This window comes from Bos grunniens, chromosome 10, assembly GCF_055505025.1.
Source record: "Bos grunniens cultivar Pamir isolate PY7600 chromosome 10, Bosgru_T2T1.0, whole genome shotgun sequence".
Lineage (NCBI taxonomy): Eukaryota > Metazoa > Chordata > Mammalia > Artiodactyla > Bovidae > Bos > Bos grunniens.
In genome coordinates, this window is record NC_141174.1 from 16,549,528 (window position 1) to 16,572,991 (window position 23,464).

Sequence of the window (23,464 nt, forward strand, 5' to 3'; positions counted from 1 at the left end):
GGGGGAGGAGGACAGCAAGAGCAGCAAAGCCCCCACCACTGTCCAGGAGGAGCATTTCTGAGAGAGGGCAGAGGAGCGACTCGGGGGACTCAGACCGCCCCCACCTCTCCAGCCAGCACAGCTCTGCCTGCCAGCCCCACGGCCTTCACCGAGCAGCTTCTGGGGGAACTGGGAGGAACACCTGTGTCTTGGGGGACAGCGCTCTGCCTCCTGGAAGCTACTCCAGAGCTTGCCCTGTCTCTGTGGGGGAGATGCCCTTTCCACCACCCAGGTTGGGGTCCCGCCCTTCCCCTGCAGGTTCTGAGAGCTGGGGGGAGGGGGGCAGAGAGAATCCTGGAGTCAGTCCTGGCTGCTGCCTCACCTTCCTGCTCCAGCCCCTCTCTAGGGAGATGTTCTCCAGAGGAAGGGTGAGCCCAGCCCACTGTCTGTGCCCTTCATCACAAACTCACCTGGATCATTGCCCCCGAGAACTCCAAGGGTCTCCGGAGAGATGAAAGGGCAGAAGGAGAGGTGGCCCTTGAATGGGCCTTGGGTCTGCTGGCTTAGATGACCTCATCCATCTCTGGTGGGGACCGTGTTTGCAGCCCCAAACCCTCTCCCCACCCCTTCTCCAGCAACAATCCTTTCTCAGACACCCTGAATTTAAAGGGACTCCTTTCAACCAGCCCAAGCTGACCTCTCCTGCCTTGCCTGCATCTGGCTCTACTCAAGGCCTGGGGAGAATCGCCTCAAAATAAGACGTTTCTGCCAGTTCTCCTGTGCCCTGGGCTCTGTAATCAAGATGCCTGTGCTGTTCTGTTGTGCCCACTGCCTTGGCCGCAGCACCTTGGAGTGGCCTGCGTGGCAGCGGTGCTTGGGCCAGGACCCGAGGTGAGCCCGCGGTGTCTGTGTCTGTGTGCACAGATACTCTGTACAGAAGAGAAGCCAGACTTCTGGCAGGAGGACCGAGTTAGGGGTGGGAGGGAAGTGGACAGTGATGGTTTTCTGCTTTTTGATGAGGCCCAAGTGTTTACTCTCCAGTCCCTTACAATGCATAAACAAAATGCTTACTGAAGCCATTTTTTAATTTTACAAACATAATTAGTTATTTTCTAGTTGTTAATATCAAATGTTTCAAGGCAGCAATAGATTCTCCTTATGGTCTGCCCTGTCATTTGTTGGAGCAGAGATGGCTTTGGGGGTGAGAATGGGAAGGAGGTGTGGGGGCTCCACAGCATGAGAGGTGGTCCCCTGCTGCATAGACGTTGCCATCGACTGGGTTATTTTTAAGATGAGGCTGCAGGGGTTACACCTGGCCTATTTGGGCACTGCAACTCAGTGCCTAACACGGGACTGGGACTGCTTTCCACACAGCGTCCACACGAGGACAGTGTGCCTGCTGCCAAGCATGGACAGCGTCACCCGAGTGTGCCTGCTGCCAAGAGCCCACTGTGGTTTCTGCCTGTATCTCCCAGGGTGGCTGGCATGTCTGTTCTCCAAGCACAGCAGTCATGCAGCAGACTGTCTGGGCCGGAATCCAGTTTTGTTTTCTGCAGTTCTGGATTGTTCCCCTTCTGTCCCTCTTCCCTTTGTAATGCATTCACCTTATGTGCATTACAGGAATGGGCTGCAGTCATCACTTTCCTGGACATTTCTTCTCTAGCGAGCTGACTGCGTCTGGGGCACTCTGGCTCCCTCTCTGTCAGCAATCCTTAGGCAGACAAACAACGTTAGGATCCCACTTTAAATCACCTGGGAAGGGAGCCAAGCCTGGGCTGTTTGAGAACCCTAATAGCCAGAGTCTCTGCCAAATACTCTGTATTATTTCTGTAGATCCTCTGGGATCTTGCCTTTATTTACTTGGAATCACATTTCCTTGAGGCACGCCTAGAAGACCCATATCGTCTTGTGCTTTCATTCATTCCTTTCTAAGCTGGGCTCCCTGCAGGCCTCCACCTGAACATTAACTCTCTGTAAGATCACTGCTTTTCTTACTGCCTCCTACAATAGCTGGTAAGGGAAAGATAGTTTGTACCACGGAGCTCTCTTTCTAGGTGGGGACACGAGGCCTGGAATTGCTACAACCCCTTTTGGTACCATGAACGAAGCCAGCCTGTGGATGAAGCCAACACAGGAGGGCAGAGTCAAAAGAACTCCAGAGAAATGCAACTGAGTCCTGATCAAACCATTCCTGAAGCCTATAATCCTCTTTCCAGTTTTGTCAGCCAATGTTATCTTTATCGCTTCAGCTAGTTTAAGGAAGATTTTGTTCCTTTCGCCTGAAGAGCCTTAACTGGTTGGGAATGCCCTTCACAAGCCCCCTGCTCCCTTTCCAACTCCTCTCTTTCACTTAGGAACGTCACCATTCTGTAGTTTAGTGACCTTAGTCCTTGCACAGACTAAGTGCTGCTAGGTCTGCCCTAGATACTGCCTCACATATGAAGACATATGACCTCTGTGATTCAACTCAGATCCCACCTCCTCAGAGAAGTTTTTCCCAGTGATGTCAGTTCTGTACCTCCCTCCTCGTCTGAATCACAGTACCTGGTTTCTAGAGTCTTAGCACTGTCTGGGGTTTTCTTTCAGGTGTGGGCTTGTTGACAGTCTGTTTCTTGACCCCAGGGACATTGCCTGGGTCATTCATTTTCCCTTCCCAAGTGTCTGGCATGGAGTAAGTGTTCAATAAACACTCGCTGAAGTAGCGAATGGGTTCTCACATCTATACACTGTGTGTGAGCGTCCAGCCACTGTGCAGGTGCTCAGGGCTGTGTTTGGATGGCAGCCGTCTTCTCCAGTGCCTTGTCCTTGGGCTCCAGGGTTCTTTTCATGCTCATACAGCTGTTTGCTGTATGTTGTCTGATTCTGCTTTCTCAGGAACCTGTTTCTTCTTTGTGAAGAAAACAAGAGGGTGTAATGGCTGTTCAGTTGTGTGCTCAGAATTCGGAAAGTGGGGATAGAGATGACGAAGATGACATCTTGAGAAATGAACAAGAGACTAAAGGCAGCCAGGTTTGCCTGGGTCTTGTGCTGTCCTACTCGTTGTGGTGTATTTGATCCACAGAAAGCTGAGATCTTCCTCTGCTGGGCCTCAGAGGAGGGCAGGGGCACTCTGGGCTTAGGGGAGGCCAAAGTACCAGGACAGATCAGAGCAGAAGGCTTCTCTATTTATTACAAATATCATTACACAAATACAGCTGACTGGAGAGTCTAAAAATAGCCCAGACCTTTCCACCCTGAGCCACCCATAGACTCAAGGACAGGGGCCAAGCTCACTGGCCGGGGAGACCTTCTTAGAACAACTTTTTGTCCCGTGGATGGTTCTGAGTCTTGGGTCCTGCAGCAGAGAGAAGCCCACCCTGGATGGACAACCCCTCATAGCAGCCCTTGGTGGCAATGCTCTGGGCAAGGCAGCAGCTTTACGTTTCACAGTTTGTGTCTTCCCACCACACAAGTCAAGTGGACAGTTAAAAATAAAAGGAAAAAGCAGAAGGCTGGAAAAGTGCTCCTGGAAGAGGCTGTGGGTTGCGGAAGGGTGCACAGTGGCCTTCGTATATACTGCCGGTTCCTCGATTTGGATGGAGGTACAGAGCACTCATTCTAAAATGATTCTTTACATACATTTAAATGGTACTGACTTTCTGTATGCATGTTATATCTTAAATTTTAAATTAAAGGAAAAAAAAAAAACCCCAATGTGAAAGGCTGTAAGTGGGTGATGGAGCAGAAATGAAACTGAAGAGCATAGAGACGGAAGAGGCGAGCAAAGGCGGGAGACAACGTCTTGGACATGGGGATGTTGGCCTCAGTTTCTCTTCTTCTGTCTGGATCCTGGTTCTGCTTCTAGGTGCCGGAGCCCCACTAGCATGCCCAGGATTGAGATACCTTAAATACAGACAGACTAGGTTAGTGGCTGACATAAGCACCGTGCTTGCTTAGATTACTTGTATAAGGCTTGTCCTTAGGGCTGGGACGGCTCCTGTGGGAGTTCCAGGGTCACTCGATGCTTATTTGCCACCGTGAGGATTGCCAGGATGAAAATCATGGGAGCCACGGTCCCAAAAACAAACAACTCAAAGAGCAAGTGCCCCATGCCAATGAAGAAGGTCCAGAGCGTGATGTAGTAGAGCCTACAGGGGAACAGACAGAAATGGGACTGAAGGTTCAGCTTTTTCAGTGCAGAGGAAGTAGTCAGACTTGAAACACACAAATCAAAACCCAGGAAATGACTATGGCTAAAGAAAAAGGAGACTTGGTTCTGCAAAAGACCTGGCTGCTTGATCACATCAATTTTCCTCATGTCTAGGGCAAAACTGAAGCTTTCAACTGCTAAATCGAGAGGAGAATGACCCAGCAGAGTGCCTTTGCAAGTCTTAGCAAGGTGGTGAAACCAGTAACAGCAAAGCAGAGTCTGGGGTATGGCAATCCTACGTAGTGTAGATGATTTTGGACCAATCACATTTCCATATTCTACTTGCTCAAATTGTCTTTACTCTAGTCCAAGCCCGCTTTGCACCTGTCTCAGTGTTCTTGCCTGGAGAATCCCAGGGACTGGGGAGCCTGGTGGGCTGCCGTCTGTGGGGTCGCACAGAGTCAAACACGGCTGAAGCGACTTAGCAGCAGCGGCAGCAACAGCCAGGGGCTGGTCAGTGCTCATCTGATGGATGCCACGGAATGAAGGGCCTGAATGAGGAATGGGTAGCAAGGGACTTTCTGGGGCTTTTAGATGCTTTTGCAATATGGGCTGCATCTTAAGATATTTTGCATCTTAACCTAGCAAAATGGCCAGAGGGAGGACACAGTGATAACCTCACAGGAAGAGAATTTGTTCCTCAGTTTTGACAAGAAGATGGAGAAGACAGAAGTTATAGGAAGATGGACCACTTTGATACCTGGTGTCTTTCTTCTTTCTGAAATTTACAAATTATGAAATATTTCAAAAATACAAAAAATCATACATCATAGAATTTACCCCTATGCAACCAATACCCTACTCCATCAAATCTCATTTTCTTGACATTTTTGCTTCAGACACTTTTCCTAAGAAATAAAAATTACAGATTTCAGTTAAACCTTCCTGTGGATCCTTTTCCACCCTGATCCCATTCTCCTGCCTCCTTTCTCCCCAGAAGGAACTAACATCTTAAGATTGACTTTGATCATTCCTATGCATATTTTTACACACTTAGTAAACATGTATGTATTTTGATACATACATGATGTATGTATGTATCATTGGGTTGATGTCTTTTTTTTTTTTTAAGTGAAAGTAGGTTTCTTTAGAGAAATACACATTAAATGGGCAGAATGCAGACTGTCTCAGAAAGTAAGAACAGCTGGGAATTGATTTCAAGTTTCTGGTTAGGGAGGGGATAGAGTCAGAGAGTATATCAGAAGTACATGGACCAAACTCCCAGGCTCTTAAAAAAAGGTTGGAAATAGAAGTCAGCATTTCTGGCTGTCCTGTGTTGGGTGAAGGGGTAATGAATGGGTAAGAGAGGTAAAGATAAGTCTCAGCTGTCTCGGCTCATCCCCAAAGCACAACAAACAAAAGATACACCCCTTCTACTTGTCAGTAATTCTTCATCATGGTAAAGGTCGTTAAAATGATTATGCAGTCCTTACTCCCTCCCAGTCACCCTGAGAGGAAAAACAGATCCACGAGTCTCATTTTATATATGAAAGGACTGAGATGCAAAGAAGGTCTAATAAACTTGCTGCTTCAAAGCTAGTTACCAATAGAAATGAGACCAGAGCCTATTTTCCAGTTTTCATTCTTGGGCCTCACAGTGTTTTCACTAAACCATGCTACTTCCAAAAGTATATGTCAGTGTGGAACAAGTAAACCATAGTTTCAGGTTCAAAAAAAACGAAAAAATAAAGATGAATAGATCACAGTGCTAACAGCCCTCAAATCCCACTTGTCCTGGTCTTCCTCAGTTTAAATGAATCGAGTCTCTAATATGCAAATCTACAAAATCAGCAACAAAAATCACTGCTTCCTAGGGCTACTAGGAGGAGACTTCATCAATGTCATTGGAAGCACGTGGTATAATAAGAGGCTCAATAAATATCACCACCTCCTCTCTTGTCCAGGTGCCAAGAGTCCAGCTAACACAAAAAAATTTTAGTGTGAAGCTCTTTTGGTGGCCTCACTTGGGGACCTGACCAAAGTTTCCACCTTGATTGTGGTGATAATTGGTGTTGGGAAGAAAGCTCGAGCCCCCTCCAGGGGCCAGTTTAGATTACAACACGATCCAGCCCAGGGGCTGCGACTCCCAGCATTGTTCCACACTAGTCTGTATGAGGGCTTCCCAGATGGCAAAGAGATAAAGAATCTGCCTGCCAATGCAGGAACTCAAGAGATGCAGGTTTGATCCATCCCTGGGTCAGGAAGTTCCCCTGGAGTAGGAAATGGCAACCTGCTCCAGTGTTCTTGCCTGGAAAATACCATGGACAGAGGATCCTGGTGGGCTACAGTCCATGGGGTCGCAAAGAGTGGGACTTGAGTGTGCACGCACACATGCACGCAGTCTGTGTGAGTCCTCTGAAGAGGCAGAATACAGAGGTGTGCTCAGCTCTCTGTGACCCTCCCTTCACGACTCTGTGTAAACACACAACCATTCACTGGTGGGATCATGACATCATGGATCCTGATTTCCGTTCATCCCTGCCACTCAAGGAGGAATGTGAGAATAAGGTATGTCATGGCCTCTCTAAAAAGAGCAGGCATACTACCTCTTTAGTAGAAGAAAGGCTGACCCGTTAGTAAAGTAGAGGAATATGATGCAGGCCACTGGATCACACATAACCAGTTTGCTGTGTTTGTTTCAAAGACTTTTCAGCTTTAAAGACCTTGAGGCCTGTGATGTTTTCTGTCCCTGGAAGGAATGGTACCTAGGTGCTCTGGCTGCATGGGCGCAGGAGGGCTGAAAGAAGCTACTCCACGTTCAAGTTCAGGTGGGGCGGCCATGAGGTGACACCCCTTGTCCAAGGTAAGGAGCAGCGGCTGCGCTTTACTGGAGCAGACATGAAGAGATACCCCACGTCCGAGGTAAGAGAAACCCAAGTAAGATGGTAGGTGTTGCAAGAGGGCATCAGAGGGCACACACACTGCAACCATAATCACAGAAAGCTCTCCGATCTAATCACATGGACCACAGCCTTGTCTAACTCAATGAAATTAAGCCATGCCGTGTGGGGCCACCCAGGACGGGAGGGTCATGGTGGAGAGGTCTGACTGAATGTGGTCCACTGGAGAAGGGAACGGCAAACCACTTCAATATTCTTGCCTTGAGAACCCCATGAACAGTATGAAAAGGCAAAATGATAGGATACTGAAAGAGGAACTCCCCAGGTCGGTAGGTGCCCAATATGCTACTGGAGATCAGTGGAGAAATAACTCCAGAAAGAAAGAAGGGATGGAGCCAAAGCAAAAACAATACCCAGTTGTGGATGTGACTGGTAATAGAAGCAAGGTCCGATGCTGTAAAGAGCAATATTGCATAGGAACCTGGAATGTGAGGTCCATGAATCAAGGCAAATTGGAAGTGGTCAAACAGGAGATGGCAAGAGTGAACGTCAACGTTCTAGGAATCAGCAAACTAAAATGGGCTGGAATGGGTGAATTTAACTCAGATGACCATTATATCTACTACCGTGGGCAGGACCCTTTAGAAGAAATGGAGTAGCCATCATGGTCAACAAGAGTCCAAAATGCAGTACTTGGATGCAGTCTCAAAAACGACAGAATGATCTCTGTTCGTTTCCAAGGCAAACCATTCAATATCACAGTAATCCAAGTCTATGCCCCAACCAGTAACACTGAAGAAGCTAAAGTTGAACGGTTCTATGAAGACCTACAAGACCGTTTAGAACTAACACCCCCCAAAAATGTCCTTTTCATTCTAGGGGGCTGGAATGCAAAAGTAGGAAGTCAAGAAACCCCATGGAGTAATAGGCTATTTTGGCCTTGGAGTACAGAATGAAGCAGGGCAAAGGCCAATAGAGTTTTGCCAAGAGAATGCACTGGTCATAGCAAACACCCTCTTCCAACAACACAAGAGAAGACTCTACACATGGACATCACCAGATGGTCAACACCGAAGTCAGATTGATTATATTCTTTGCAGGCAAAGATAGAGAAGCTCTATACAGTCAGCAAAAACAAGACCGGGAGCTGACTGTGGCTCATATCATGAACTCCTCATTGCCAAATTCAGACTTAAATTGAAGAAAGTAGGGAAAATCACTAGACCATTCAGGTATGACCTAAATATAATCCCTTATGATTATACAGTGGAAGTGAGAAATAGATTTAAGGGCCTAGATCTGATAGATTGAGTGCCTGATGAACTATGGACGGGGGTTCGTGACATTGTACAGGAGACCGGGATCAAGACCATCCCATGGAAAAGAAATGCAAAAAAGCAAAATGGCTTTCTGGGGAGGCCTTACAAATAGCTGTTAAAAGAAGAGAAGTGAAAAAACAAAGGAGAAAAGGAAAGATATAAGCATCTGAACGCAGAGTTCCAAAGAACAGCAAGGAGAGAGAAGAAAGCCTTCCTCAGCAATCAATGCAAAGAAATAGAAGAAAACAACAGAATGAGAAAAACTAGAGGTCTCTTCAAGAAAATTAGAGACACCAAGGGAACATGTCATGCAAAGATGGGCTCGATAAAGGACAGAAATGGTATGGACCTAACAGAAGCAGAAGACATTAAGAAGAGGTGGCAAGAACACACAGAAGAACTGTACAAAAAAGATCTTCACAACCAAGATAATCACGATGGTGTGGTTACTCCCCTAGATCAGGCATCCTGGAATGTGAAGTCAAGTGGGCCTTAGAAAGCATCACTACGAACAAAGCTAGTGGAGGTGATGGAATTCCAGTGGAGCTATTTCAAATCCTGAAAGATGATGCTGTGAAAGTGCTACACTCAATATGCCAGCAAATTTGGAAAACTCAGCAGTGGCCACAGGACTGGAAAATGTGAGTCTTCATTCCAATTCCAAAGAAAGGCAATGCCAAAGAATGCTCAAACTACCGAACAATTGCACTCATCTCACATGCTAGTAAAGTAATGCTCAAAATTCTCTAAGCCAGCCTTGAGCAATACGTGAACCATGAACTTCCAGATGTTCAAGCTGGTTTTAGACAGGGCAGAGGAACCAGAGATCAAATTCTCAACATCTGCTGGATCATGGAAAACGCAAAAGAGTTCCTGTAAAACATCTCTTTCTGCTTTATTGACTATGCCAAAGCCTTTGACTGTGTGGATCACAATAAATTGTGGAAAATTCTGCAAGAGACGGGAATACCAGACCACCAGATCTGCCTCTTGAGAATCCTATATGCGGGTCAGGAAGCAACAGTTAGAATTGGACCTGGAACAACAGACTGGTTCCAAATAGGAAAAGGAGTACGTCAAGGCTGTATATTGTCACCCTGCTTATTTGACTTCTATGCAGAGTACATCATGAGAAACGCTGGGCTGGAAGAAGCACAAGCTGGAATCAAGATTGATGGGAGAAATATCAATAACCTCAGATATGCAGATGACACCACCCTTATGGCAGAAAGTGAAGAGGAACTAAAAAGCCTCTTGATGAAAGTTAGAGGAGAGTAAAAAAAAATTGTTTAAAGCTCACCATTCAGAAAACTAAGATCATGGCATCTGGTCCCATCACTTCATGGCAAGTAGACGGGGAAAGAGTGGAAACAGTGTCAGACTTTATTTATTTGGCTCCAAAATCACTGAAGATGATGATGCAGCCATGAAATTAAAAGATGCTTACTTCTTGGAAGGAAAGTTATGACCAACCTAGACAGCATATTAAAAAGCAGAAACATTACTTTGTCAACAAAGGTCCATCTAGCCATGGCTATGGTTTTTCCAGTAGTCAGGTATGGATGTGAGAGTTGGACTGTGAAGAAAGCTGAGCGCCAAAGAATTGATGCTTTTGAACTGTGGTGTTGGAGAAGACTCTTGAGAGTCCCTTGGACTGCAAGGAGATCCAACCAGTCCATTCTAAAGGAGTCCTGGGTGTTCTTTGGAAGGACTGATGCTAAAGCTGAAACTCTAGTACTTTGGCCACTTCATGAGAAGAGTTGACTCATTGGAAAAAACTCTGATGCTGGGAGTGATTGGGGGCAGGAGGAAAAGGGGATGATAGAGGATGAGATGGCTGGATGGCATCACCGACTTGATGGACATGAGTTTGAGTGAACTCCGGGAGTTGGTGATGGACAGGGAGGCCTGGTGTGCTGCAAATCATGGGATCGAAAAGAGTTGGACACGACTGAGTGACTGAACTGAACTAATCTTTAATGTTCACATCCTAGGTTACTGAATCAAATCATAGGCCATATGATGGAATCATAATCCATCATAATAGTGTTTCTTGACTCTGGGCATTTATTAGAATCAACTGAAGAAATTTTATCAAATTACCAAGACCTGGATATCAGAACAGTTAAATCATATACTACGGAGGTGGACCCAGGACACCCCTGGTATTTTCTAATCCTTCTTTGCCTTGTTGATTTTAATGATAAACAAGTCTTGAGGGAGGACCACAATGGCTCTGCTTAGCACCCATTGCCAACACAGGGAGACTGGTGCTGTTCCCTCCCTTACATACGTTTTGTTGTGAATGTCGATGGCGCAGAGGCAGCGAACCACTGATGAGAGCAGCGTCCAGACTCCAAAGGTCCGAGCTTGGAGGCCATTCACTGTGGAGCAGAAACAAGCAGGAGTGTTGAGAAGGGTGCGTCAGGGTTCCCTCCAAACTCCTCCAGCTTCACTAAAGGAGTCAGAGAGCTGAGCCTGTGATCCCCTTGGCTGGGCTCTGCCAGAGAGCCAGAGGGAACGAAAGAGAACAGACAAGAGATTTGCAATGCTAGCTGCTGCTCTGGGAAAGTCTATCTCGGGCCCTCCTGAAAACCTCCTCTGCCCCAGTGACAGGACAGTCCTTCAACCGGTCCCCACGGAGGCCCCGGCCCGGTTACAGCCAAACCAGTGTGCCTGGTGCCGAGATTTGGGCCATTGGAAGAATGAATGCCCTAAGGCAAGGAAGGAAGAGGAAGCTCCTGCAGTTGTGGGGCTTGCCGACTTGGAAAGTAAATAGGGCTGCTGGGGCTCAGAGATATCAGGTCCCCCAGAGCCCATGGTAACCTTAAAAGTGGGGGACCAAAACAGTGACTTCATGGTGGATACTGGAGCAGAACTGTAGTTCGGTAGTAACAAAACCTGTGGCACCACTGTCCAAAAAGACTACCGCTGTAACTGGGGTATCGGGAGAAGAGATGATTAAATCATTTTGCCAGCCCAGAAGATGTCAGATGGGGGCACCAAGTCCTGAGTGCCCAGTACCCCTGTTGGGAAGAGACTTGCTCTCCAAACTAGGAGCACAAGTGACTTTCTCCCCTGAGGAGAGGCCCACCTTCCAGATGGACACTATGACTTATTTGCTCTCTCTCTCAATACCACCCCAAGATGAGTGGAGGTTGCATGAGCCTCCGAAGGAAGAACGGGTGAGCTGGAAGAGCATGAGAGCGAGCTAACTCAATTATCCCCTGAGGTCTGGGCGGAAGACAACCACCCCTCCTCCCCCCAGGCTGGCTAAACATCAAGCCCCAGTGATAACAGAAGTCAAACCAGGCACCATCCCAGTTAGAAAGCTCCAGTACCCACTACCGACAGAGGCCTGGGCCAACATACCGCCCCACATCAATAGACTGACACAAGCGGGCATTGTAGTAGAGTGCCAGTCGGCTTGGAATATGCCGATCCTGCCAGTCAAAACGGAAGGAGGGAAGGACTATAGGCCTGTACAGGATCTCAGGCTAGTCAACCAGGCTACTGTGACTTTACACCCCACCGTTCCAAAGCCCTATACTTTACTTAGCCTCCTCCCACGGAAGACTGAAGTTTATACTCGCCTAGATCTCAAGGACGCCTTCTCCTGCGTATGCCTCACCCCAGCGTCACAGCCCATCTTTGCCTTTGAATGGGAAGATCCAGTCAGGGGCACCAAGCAACAGCTCATCTGGACTCCCCAACAAGGGTTTAAGAACTCCCCAGCCATCTTTGGGGAAGCCGTGGCTTCTGACCTGAACTCATTCCATCAGGAAGAGTATGGATGTTGGCTCCTACAATACGGGGATGACCTGCTGCTGGCTGCCGAGACCAAGGAAAAATGCTGGAAAGGAACAAAAGGACTGCTCCAGCTGCTGATGGAAGCAGGTTACCGGGTGTTGAAGAAGAAGGCACAGATCTGCAAGGAGGAGGTAAGGTATCCGGGGTTTGTTTTAAAGAAGGACGCAAGGGTCCAGACCCTAGTTGGGTCCTATAAACTGATGGCACTAGCCTCATAAAACAAGGACAACGGCTGTCAGGTTAGCCAAAGCGGAAGGGGCCATCAAGACTGAAAAGGGATGGTATGGTGGGAATTGCCAAGTGGCAAATTATTGGTACCAGAGGAGCTGGCACACCATCTGGTAAGCCAAACACACCAAGCGACCCACCTAGGCCATGCTGCCTGCCCACAGGTTAATGCTGCCTCTCAGGTATCAGACAGAAACCTCTGGGTATTCAGCAGAAAGGCACGCTGCCCTTTGAACACCTGGGAGTGGACTTCACCGAAATGAAACCTCACCGACACTACCGTTACCTGCTGGTCATGGTATGTACGTTCTCGGGATGGGTAGAAGCTTTTCCTACCTGGACTGAAAGAGCATCAGAAGTAGCCCAGTGCCTGCTTTGGGAAATAGTTCCCAGATCTGGACTTTCTACCAGCATTGGTTCAGACAATGACCCAGCTTTTGTAGCTGATTTAGTACAACAAGTAAGCAAAACTTTAAACATCAAATGGAAACTGCACACTGCATATAGGCCCAGAGTTCTGAGATGGTGGAATGAACCAACTGGACATTAAAGAGACTCTCCAAGTGGATCATAGAGACTGACTGCTCCTGGGTGGACTTGCTTCTGACGGCTCTTCTCAGACTCAGGATGACCCCAGAGTTCCAAGGCTATTCTCCATACGAAATTGTGAATGGGAGGCTCCCTCCCATAATAAAACAGGTGTCAAGAAATTTGCCTCAGTAAGGGGGAATACGATTTCACAGCAGATGGAACTGGGTATGGTAATAAATCAGGTAACTAAGTTTGTACAAGAAAAGGTGCTGTTCCCCCTTGGGGAACAGATTCATGAGTTTATACTTGGTGACCAAGTATGGGTCAAAGATTGGAAACATGATTTGCTAGCCCCTTGGTGAAAGGCCCTTATGTTATTCTAACTACCCCTACTGCAGTTAAAGTTGCAGGTATTGCCCCTTGGATCCATCATACGAGGGTGACGAGAACTACCACGCAGACCCAAAAAACGCTGAGTGGGCTGCACAGAGGGACCCCGCTGACCCTCGAGAGACTAAGACCATCCTTAAGAAGAAGGAAAAAAGATCCTGGATGAGCCCCTTCAGGATGAGGCCGCACAATCAACTCCTGCTGCTTGGCCTCATCAACGTGATTTTGAATTTAACTTCCATTTCAACTCAGGACAGTGTTTTCATCTCATGGGCACATTTCTATGCAGACTTCCAAAACACCTCCAGCTGCTGGATATGTGGGGCTATGCCTCTGTCAGTGATGGATGGACTTCCTTGGTAGGTATCACTGCTCTGCCAAGGAGATTTTAAACCACCCTGCTCTTTGCTGGGATGACAAAAAGGGACTTTCCTCTCTTGTCAATCACAACCTCTCCTTGCTCTCTTGGTGTAAGACCTGCAGTCAGTAGACTCGGGTCGTGGGGTTACATTTGATATAAATGCCCGTGTAACAAAGCCTAACCTACTTGTTGTAAATCTACCCCGGTAGCCCCAGTAAATCTACCTTATTTACGTGCTAGATGGACAAGATCCGTGTTTCAATGGTATGAGTATATTGCTGCCTTATTCGTATCCTCTATAGGGACAACAGATATCATGATTAAAGTAGAGACCTTACTAATTTCACAAAACAGGCCCTCCTAGATAGAACAAAAGCCATCCAAGCCTTAAATGAAGAGCAAATCCAAATGAGAAAAGCAGTAATTCATAATAGAATGGCTTTGGACATACTCACAGCTGCTCAAGGAGGGACCTGTGCTATAATTAAGGTTGAATGTTGCGTATACATTCCTGACTTATCTGGTAATGTATCGACTGCTTTAGATGACATGAAAAACCAGGTAAAAGCAATGTCAAATGAAAACATTCGTTTCTGGACTTCGGTCCTATCTTGGGTGAAGGGTGATTGGTGGAAAACTATGTTTACCACTGTTATAGTTGCCTTGATAGTTCTGCTTTGTGGACCCTGAATTTTACAATGTATTATAAACTTTGTAACCCGAAGGTTGTAGTCATTCTCCCAAATTGGCAGTTGGAGAGCCAGGGTGCAATATATCCCTATGAATGATGCTCATAATATGACTTAAGAGCATCAAGAGGGGGGAATGAAGAAGGAATTCATAGGGCCTGAACTCCATCTTAGGCCTGTTCATGCTGATCATGCTTGGCCACCTTTCCAGTGGACTCTGAACTCTCTGTTTAGTGCCTATGAAAACAACAACAGAAGGATAAGACCCCCTGCAGACAGGGGAACCTTGAAGATCCTATCTAGGTTACTCACTGCCTAAGAGAAAACATTCACTAATCACCCCTTCCTCCAGACAGGCCATAAATTTTTCTATATCTATTGGAGTGTAACCTCGGGTTTATTGATTATTGGCTAACTGTTTGACTGTTTGAGCACATGAGCACATAGCACGTGAATGATGGGGTTATTGGGATTGTATTTTCCTTGGTTGATGTAAGTCTCAAGGAATTTGGAGTGGTGGGTTCAGACACGTACACATCAGGGTATAAAAGATTTTCACAAATGCTGGTCGGGGTCCTTGGCTAAGAGGCGACTCTGCCTTGGGCCCGCCGGTATAATAAACTGCACTCCACTATCTGCATTGTCCTTCTGAGTGAGTTTGTTTCCCGGAACGCCTGGCTACAACAGTTTGAGCATTCTTTGGCATTGCCTTTCTTTGGGATTGGAATCAAAACTGACCTTTTCCAGTCCTGTAGCCACTACTAATCAAAATGATTAGGAAACTGAAAATGGGACTTTAAATTTTCATTTACACCAGAAACCAGGACATATTAAGAAATTACTTTTACAGACATGAAAGAACAAAAAAGTTAGATTAGTAACCAAAGTAGACTAGTTTTATGGTTTACTTTATTGAAAACTTAAGAACATTTTGGCTTTTAAACAGTTGTTTCATGAGGAATAGATATTATTCACTCTTGGGATCCAGCCTACATAACTCAAAGCCTCTAAGCCTCATTCATCCCAATGTCTGTGCTGGAAATGCCTTCCCCACTTTCTCTGTTCACCTAATCCCACTCTCTATAGTCCAGCTCATCTCACCACCTCCCTGGAGCCTTCCTCAGCTCCTGCAGCCCACAGAGTTGTATTTCTCTGAACTGTAGCACTCGCTGTATAATCATTTGTTGATGATCTTTTTAATGGATATAAATCCAGCTTTTACAATCAGAATTAAATACTTTGTAAGGACTAAAGAACCTATATACCAAGTGCAGGCTTCCACATCTATATGTATAAATTTATAATTTGGGATCCCCACCAAAATATAGAAAAAGAGCCCTTTTACATTTACTATTGCAAAGAATGTCGTGCAAAACTAGGGTTGCAAAGCATGAATACTTTAATACAGCCTGGGGATCCGAGCAGATCTAGCAGATATCCATGGAGAGACATCTTGGGACCAAGTCAACATCCTAGGTGATTTAAGACCTTCGAACGTCCAAAACTTTAAAAATGTAAGCCTGTTCCTCCAAGTGTGAACAAGATTGACGTTAAGATAAAGTCTCAGCTGCTAAAGAGCCACAAGTCTCATCTCATATTCATCCAAGCTGCAGACTGGCTCCTCAGGCAGAGTCTGGGGACAGGCAAGCCCTGGAGCCTATTAAAAGCCTAGGCTCACCCTGGACCTACTGAACTAGAGGCTGCATTTAAAAACATATCTAGGTGATTTGTTGGTTTGCACATTAAAGTCATTGGGTGCCTGTGCTTCCTTGCTTTCTTTCTTTTTTAATCTTCACCCCCAAAATGAAGAATTCAAAGCTCTGGGGCTATGGTTCTAAACTTGAGCTGCACATTATTATTATTATTTTTTTTTAATCTGTAAATCCAAGATTGATTTATCTTTCCTATTGTAACAAAGATTAAATCTTTAAAAAACTAATTTACATCTTGTTACACTTTTCCAATATTTGGGCTGAACTGTATTTAAAAGTTTATGCTCACTGCATTCATTTCATTATTCATTCAAAGTTTTTGCTATAGGCTTTGTCTTGAATGTGCAAGACCATTTGCCGTGCATAGAAGTCCCTGTATTCCTCTGGTAATTCACCTAGTGTTTTTAAGGCTCTGTCCAAAATTTGTACAGCTCTTGATGCTGCTGTCAGATCTTTGTTTCCATAGGTATCCGTTTTATCATAGCATTCAGATGGAAGGTGCTTCCAAAAGACATTCACTCCCACTCCAAACTCTTCAGAAATTACATTATGGAACCATAAAGCAGGAATGAATAACACATCTCCAGCTTTAAGGGAACATTCATACCTTCTAGCCTTGGAAAACAGTGGATATTTCGCTAAGTCTGGGTTATCTATGTTCAGTACTTCTGATTTAGAACCTGATAAATATAAATATTGGGCATCTCGAGGACTGAACAGAACAACACGCTTTTTTCCTGTCACTTGTATTAAGACGTTATCCATTACATCATAGTGTGTCCAAAGTTGTAACCCTGGTGAGCTGATTCGAAAAACACTGGAAAAGAACTGCTCTTCTTTGAAGAATTTTGGAAACTTAATATCTCCTTCCAATAAAGGAAACTGCTTTCTGATATCTGCAACATCCTTTCTAGGGTCTTCTCCAAGTGATCAGAGGTAGTACTTCTCATCCTCTGAAATAAAGAATTCTGTATGCTTTTCTTCAGCTGCCCTTAGTACCAACTTGTCAAAAGGTAAAGTTCTCTTTCCTCCCTCCGACGTGGCTGAGGTAATCCACTGTCCATTTGCTTGTACATGCTCCCAAATCAATTCCTTCTAGCACTAGAGGTTTCCTCTGCGGATACAGGTGCTCTATGAACTGCTCCTGCGAAACACCCTCGAATCGGGGTACTGGGAAGCGGTGCCCGGCCATGGTTGTTCACGCCAATCCTCTTCCAAGTCCCGGGACCCTCTCTGAGCTGCACATTAAAATCCCATGGGGGAACTCTTCACATTCCCAAAACCTGAACCACATTTCAGGTCAAGATCTCTGAGAGTAGCCCCATAATCTGCATGTTTAAACTCCCCTGGTGATGTCAACTTGCAGCCAGGTTTGAGCATCCCTGTGGAGAGAAGCAGCTCCTGGTTTTCTACAGAAAGCTAGCACAGTCTGCCCCCTAGAGGCCAACAACTGCTCAAGGCAATAGGAATTAAACTTGAAGTCCAAATGTCATGCACTGGTTTACCATCACCTCCACCAGGGCTGTAGATGTGGAAGCATGGAGCCTGAGGAGGGAATCAGCTCAGTTCAGTCACTCAGTCGTGTCTGACTCATGAATTGCAGCACGCCAGGCCTCCCTGTCCATCACCAACTCCCAGAGTTCACCCAGACTCACGTCCATCGAGTCGGTGATGCCATCCAGCCATCTCATCCTCTGTCATCCCCTTCTCCTCCTGCCCCCAATCCTTCCAGCATCAGAGTCTTTTCCAATGAGTCAACTCTTCGCATGAGGTGGCCAAGTACTGGAGTTTCAGCTTTAGCATCATTCCTTCCAAAGAAATCCCAGGGCTGATCTCCTTCAGAATGGACTGGTTGGATCTCCTTGCAGTCCAAGGGACTTTCAAGAGTCTTCTCCAACACCACAGTTCAAAAGCATCAATTCTTCGGTGCTCAGCCTTCTTCACAGTCCAACTCTCACATCCATACATGACCACAGGAAAAACCATAGCCTTGACTAGATGGACCTTAGTTGGCAAAGTAATGTCTCTGCTTTTGGATATGCTATCTAGGTTGGTCATAACTTTCCTTCCAAGGAGTAAGCGTCTTTTAATTTCATGGCTGCAGTCACCATCTGCAGTGATTTTGGAGCCCAGAAAAGTAAAGTCTGACACTGTGTCCACTGTTTCCCCATCTATTTCCCATGAAGTGATGGGACCGGATGCCATGATCTTCATTTTCTGAATGTTGAGCTTTAAGCCAACTTCTTCACTCTCCACTTTCACGTTCATCAAGAGGCTTTTTAGTTCCTCTTCACTTTGTGCCATAAGGGTGGTGTCATCTGCATATCTGAGGTTATTGATATTTCTCCCAGCAATCTTGATTCCAGCTTGTGCTTCTTCCAGCCCAGCGTTTCTCATGATGTACTCTGCATAGAAGTTAAATAAGCAGGGTGACAATATACAGCCTTGACGTACTCCTTTTCCTATTTGGAACCAGTCTGTCTCAAAAACGACAGAATGATCTCTGTTCGTTTCCAAGGCAAACCATTCAATATCACGGTAATCCAAGTCTATGCCCCAACCAGCAATGCTGAAGAAGCTGAAGTTCAATGGTTCTATGAAGACCTACAAGACCTTTTAGAACTAACACCCAAAAAAGATGTCCTTTTCATTATTGGGGACTGGAATGCTAAAGTAGGAAATCAAGAAACACCTGGAGTAACAGGCAAATTTGGCCTTGGAATACGGAATGAAGCAGGGCAAAGACTAATAGAGTTTTGCCAAGAAAATGCACCGGTCATAACAAACACCCTCTTCCAACAACACAAGAGAAGACTCTACACATCGACATCACCAGATGGTCAACACCAAAATCAGATTGATTATATTCTTTGCAGCCAAAGATGGAGACGCTTTATACTGTCAACAAAAACAAGACTGGGAGCTGACTGTGGCTCAGATCATGAACTCCTTATTGCCAAATTCAGACTGAAATTGAAGAAAGTAGGGAAAACCACGAGACCATTCAGGTATAACCTAAATCAAATCCCTTATACAGTGGAAGTGAGGAGGGAATGGGAAGGCTAAATGGCTAACACATCAGGTTGAGACCCTGTATGAGTCCCTCTTAGGAAGTATTGACACTTGGAATTTGTAAAAATGGTGCCCTTGGACATCTTGTATTTGTCATTTACATGTGTAATACTGCACACTTGCCCACACCCTGTCTGCTTCACCTCCTTCATTTCCCTAATATTTTAGCTCCAAGTTCTTGTGAACATCTCTGTACAGCCTGGAATCCTGAACGAGAGAAGTTTCACTGCACATGTCTATCTGGATACCTGTCCATAGAGTTGAGTTGAACTCCACATCACCACGAAATTTCAGAAAACTGGGACAAAGAGGAGATCCAATGAGTTTTCAGAGAGATAAGAACAGGTTCATAAAACACTTTGAAGAAAACAGGCACAGAATGTCAGCAGGCTGTCTTCAAGCTGGGAAGCTGGAGCTGAGTACGACAGCGCCGTCTGAAGGAGAACCCTTAACTGCCTAGAGTCCTACACTCAAACTACCAAAGAAAAGTGCGAGTCACACGTCTTCACACTTCCAAACTTCACACTTCCAAACTGAAAATGAACTGTCTCCCTCTATGTCCAGAAGCTGCTAAAGGATATGCTCCACCAAAACAAGGGAGGCAACCTAGAGAGAGTGAGAGATGAGATTCAGGAAACTGGGTTATGAGGGCAGGGATGGGAATCACTGAGACTGTGGAAAAGGAAATTCCCAGGTGGACAGCTATGAGTCGGGCAGGAAAACAGCCTGTCCGGATGGACGCTGATCAAAGACTCCAGGAAAGATACTATCAATAAGATGACACTGAGGGCGTTGTATTTGAAAATATAGAGTGGGGTAAACAGAACTTGGAGAGAATTAGGGGCTGGACTTGTGATAAAAACCACAAATATAAGCAAGTAAATGGGGAAGGGCGTCAATTTAAAACTTCAGTGGAATATAAAAAGCTATGGAGGAAAGGGGAACAAAGCCATGGTGACTTTAAGTGACTTCACTTGTGAACAATGTGAACACAACCATAATACTGTGAAAACAAAGTTGATATAATCCAATATGGCATAACTATATTGGGAGGATGCGGGAATGGAAAGTGGGCACATGTATGAGGTAGAGATGAGGGTAGGGTGAGCAGAGCTAAATCCTTGTCTACCATATTGGAAAATCAACAGACAATGCCTAATGTGGACAAAATCAGGAAGTATCTATAGAGAAAGTGAAAGTTGCTCAGTCATGTCCCCATGACTTTGTGACCCCATGAACTGTCCATGGAATTCTCCAGGCCAGAATACTGGAGTGGGTAGCCTATCCCTTCTCCAGTGGATCTTCCAACCCAGGAATTGAACCAGGATCTGCTGCATTGCAGGCGGATTCTTTACCACCTGAGCCACAAGGGAAGCATGGAAGTATCTATATACCCATGTTATTTAGAGCTATGGAGATAAATACCAAAAAATCACCTACTAGTAACTGAAAGTAGTTACCTCAGAGGACCAGGAAAGCAGGGTAAGCAATGACATTTTTGATACATGACTATTTGATTTTTTAAACTATGTAAAGCTTTGGTTTAAAAAAAAAACTGTAAAATTTTAAAATGGAACAAGTTGAATGAAGATTGTGCTGCTTCTCTGAGGCCCACAGGTGATGTCCAGGGATGAGGTCAATTCCATCCTGGACTTTATAATGTTGGAGCTAAACTGAACACCAAACCTCCAACCCTGGTGCCGCGGGAAGCTTCTTCAGTTGAGCTGTGTCCTCCAAAGCCGTGCTGGGTGTCTCCTCAGAAAAGCAGGTATGTGGTCAGAGGCTCTGTTACCTCTGTCTTCACCCTTTCTGACCTTCCACCTGCTTCTAGTGACTCTCAGGCTTGTAGACTCTGTGGAGGTTTAAACTTTTCTATTTGTGGCTCATCTGCTGCCCCAGCATCCAAAGGCCAAGCCCAGTTCTGCTTCTCCCCCAAATCCTTGTGTCAGTGAGTAGCTCTGCCAGCTCACAGTCAGCCAAACCCAAGCCCTGAGAGGCACCATCACTGTGTCCACTGGGTGCAGACCTCCTCACCACCTTCCCCATGGGCACCACTCTCGTTCAGATTCTCATGGCTCCTTACCTTGATCACGCAACGCCGCCTTCATTGTTCTTAGGCCTCTTATTCCCCATCACACCCTCCACAGGGCTCTTCGCTTCTGTCCGGGCCTCTGTCCTGCCCCTACCTTCCAGAAGGTTCTCACTCCCTGGCTTAGCGCACAGGAGGTCGTGATGCTGCTCTGGCTGCCTCTCCCATCACCGCCCACTCCCAGCTTTCCCTCCACCTACTGGACCCACCTGCGGCTCCCAGCCAGCACTGTGAGCACATCATGCCTAGTGTCCTGTCTCACTGCAGGACAAGCATCACCTCCTCCAGGAAGCCTTCCTTACAGCCCAAGTGTGATTCAGGGGCTCCCCTCACTTCCTGCCTGTCCACCTTTCTGGTAGCTTCTGTCTCACTGTAGCATGAGTGTTATTTGCTTAAGTCCTCCATTCACCGTGGTTTCTTCAAGGTTATGAATCATTTCTTTCATATTAAACCCCCGACCTCTCAGCTTGCTGACTGGCCCCAGAAGGGACAGGAAAGTGTGATTGAAGAGAGGCAATTCCCAATGTATCCCCCTCCAGAGGTGTCAACATGAAAGCATATCCGGCTGTTAACCAGCCCAACGTTGCTCTGGATTAGGTTATCATGTTCCCATTAGGGCTTGCAATTGTCATTATCTTTTATTTTTTGTCTGGCTATTGGTTGTGAAAATCGATAAACATCTTTCACTATTGTGATTATGAAAGGGTAACAGGTGGGAAGGCTAGGGGTCCCCAAGAGGCAGGAGGAAATTAACTGCAGGTGGCAGATGTTTTTTTTCTTTTCTAATTCTGTGTTGTCATGACGACACTTGGTTCTGCCTGAACTTAACTTTTCTCAAACCTTAAGCTAACCAATGCGTTTTTCTTATGGAAATCTTTTTAAGCTATGTTAATGAAACTATGTATTTGACTTGGAATCTGCCTTTCTTCAAATCGGTTCTGCCTAAGACTAAGCTTTTTCTCAAAGCTTGAACTGATAATGGCTCAACAAACCAGTACATCTTACTCATGGAAATGTTTTCTTAAGCTATGCTAATGAAACTATGTATTTGCTTGGAAATCTGCCTTCTTTCAAGATTCATGTCAATTGTTTTACGGCTTGGGATGACTCACCTTGTGCTGGTGCTATCAAAAATGCACGTGGTAGGAGAGGGGCCTGGTGCAACTCTCTCAGTTTTGATGTGCTTCTTTTATCTGATTAGCAACTTGCTAACAGATATATAACATCTTGCTAAACTCTAGCAAGGGGGCACTCTTTCTGTCCCCTTCTGGTGTTTATGTCAGAAGCTTTCTTTATCCCTTTTATACTTGAAGAAAACTGTTAGGGGAAACACATTCACTGAAACCGCCCACCCTGGCCAGGCTCTCTAGTAACCATTTGCATGAGTTGTTTTAGGACAGGAGGTCCTGATAAGGAATATGGAACTAATAAGCCACCATCAACCGGAAGAGTTTGGGAAAGGTCAAAAGGGGACACCGCGTGTCTGCCCACTTCCCAGAATCTCTCTCGCTGGCATCCATATTGGCTGAGCGGTGCGTGCACCACCAGGAAGGACTCTGAGTCAGAATGATTGGCCAAAGACCACCCGAAACTAATCTCATCCGGTAAAACCCGAGACTGCGGGCCACGCGGCAGAGCAGTGCTCCTGGGTTCCCTTACCCTACTGCTCTCCGCCCAGGTGCTCCTTTCCCAATACAATCTCTTGCTTTGTCAGCACGTGTCTCCTCAGACTATTCTTTTCTGAGTGTTAGACAAGAGACCTCTCTCTGGGCCCTGGAGGGGGCACCCCCTTCCTACAACAAAACTTTTTGCTACACAAAATGTCCCTGGATCAAAATCCTCTCTGCTGGAGGTCATGAATCCCAGCATAGCACATGGCTTGCAGCTGCAACCTTTCAATTATAAAACTATTACTCACTTAATACCATTTTATCATGATTGGTTATCAAAAAAATAACAGAATTCTATGTTATCGTTTAATAGAAAAACCTGTAATCACTTTTTAAATCCAGATGCATATCAGAATTATCTTGGAGCTTTTTGAAAAATACAAATGCCCAGGTATTGCTTTTTTTCCACCAGAGCTCCAGATATGTTTCTGATGAGCAGCCCTGTTTAAAAATAACTGGACTCTATGATGATCTTTTCAGAGAAGGCAATGGCACCCCACTCCAGTACTCTTGCCTGGAAAATCCCACGGATGGAGGAGCCTGGTGGGATGCAGTCCATGGAGTCTCGAAGAGTCAGACACTACT

At 45.8% G+C, this 23,464-nt stretch overlaps 1 protein-coding gene and 1 pseudogene across 2 annotated transcripts; both read right to left on the minus strand.

Moving 5' to 3' along the window:
* Window positions 1-3,141: 3,141 nt before the first annotated feature.
* Window positions 3,142-21,537, minus strand: LOC147363980 (ergosterol biosynthetic protein 28 homolog). The gene is made up of 3 exons (XM_086319599.1): window positions 21,204-21,537; window positions 10,621-10,711; window positions 3,142-4,106 (listed from the first exon to the last, which is right to left on the minus strand). The coding sequence occupies exons 1-3, from the start codon at window positions 21,226-21,228 to the stop codon at window positions 3,938-3,940; spliced, it is 285 nt and encodes a 94-aa protein (XP_086175725.1). The 5' UTR covers window positions 21,229-21,537; the 3' UTR covers window positions 3,142-3,937.
* Window positions 16,206-17,291, minus strand: LOC147363981 (tRNA wybutosine-synthesizing protein 5 pseudogene; annotated as a pseudogene). The gene has a single exon (XR_015133972.1). The product of XR_015133972.1 is annotated as a tRNA wybutosine-synthesizing protein 5 pseudogene (transcript).
* Window positions 21,538-23,464: the final 1,927 nt, after the last annotated feature.

What these genes read in the sequence shown, in the direction of transcription:
- LOC147363980 (XM_086319599.1), bottom strand. Translation starts at nt 21,228, where the DNA reads ATGAAGGCGGCGTTGCGTGATCAAG. An exon ending in GGCGGCGTTGCGTGATCAAG is followed by an intron (nt 10,712 to 21,203) that starts GTAAGGAGCCAT and finishes TCTGCTCCACAG; the next exon opens with TGAATGGCCTCCAAGCTCGG. An exon ending in ATCGACATTCACAACAAAAC is followed by an intron (nt 4,107 to 10,620) that starts GTATGTAAGGGA and finishes GTTCCCCTGTAG; the next exon opens with GCTCTACTACATCACGCTCT.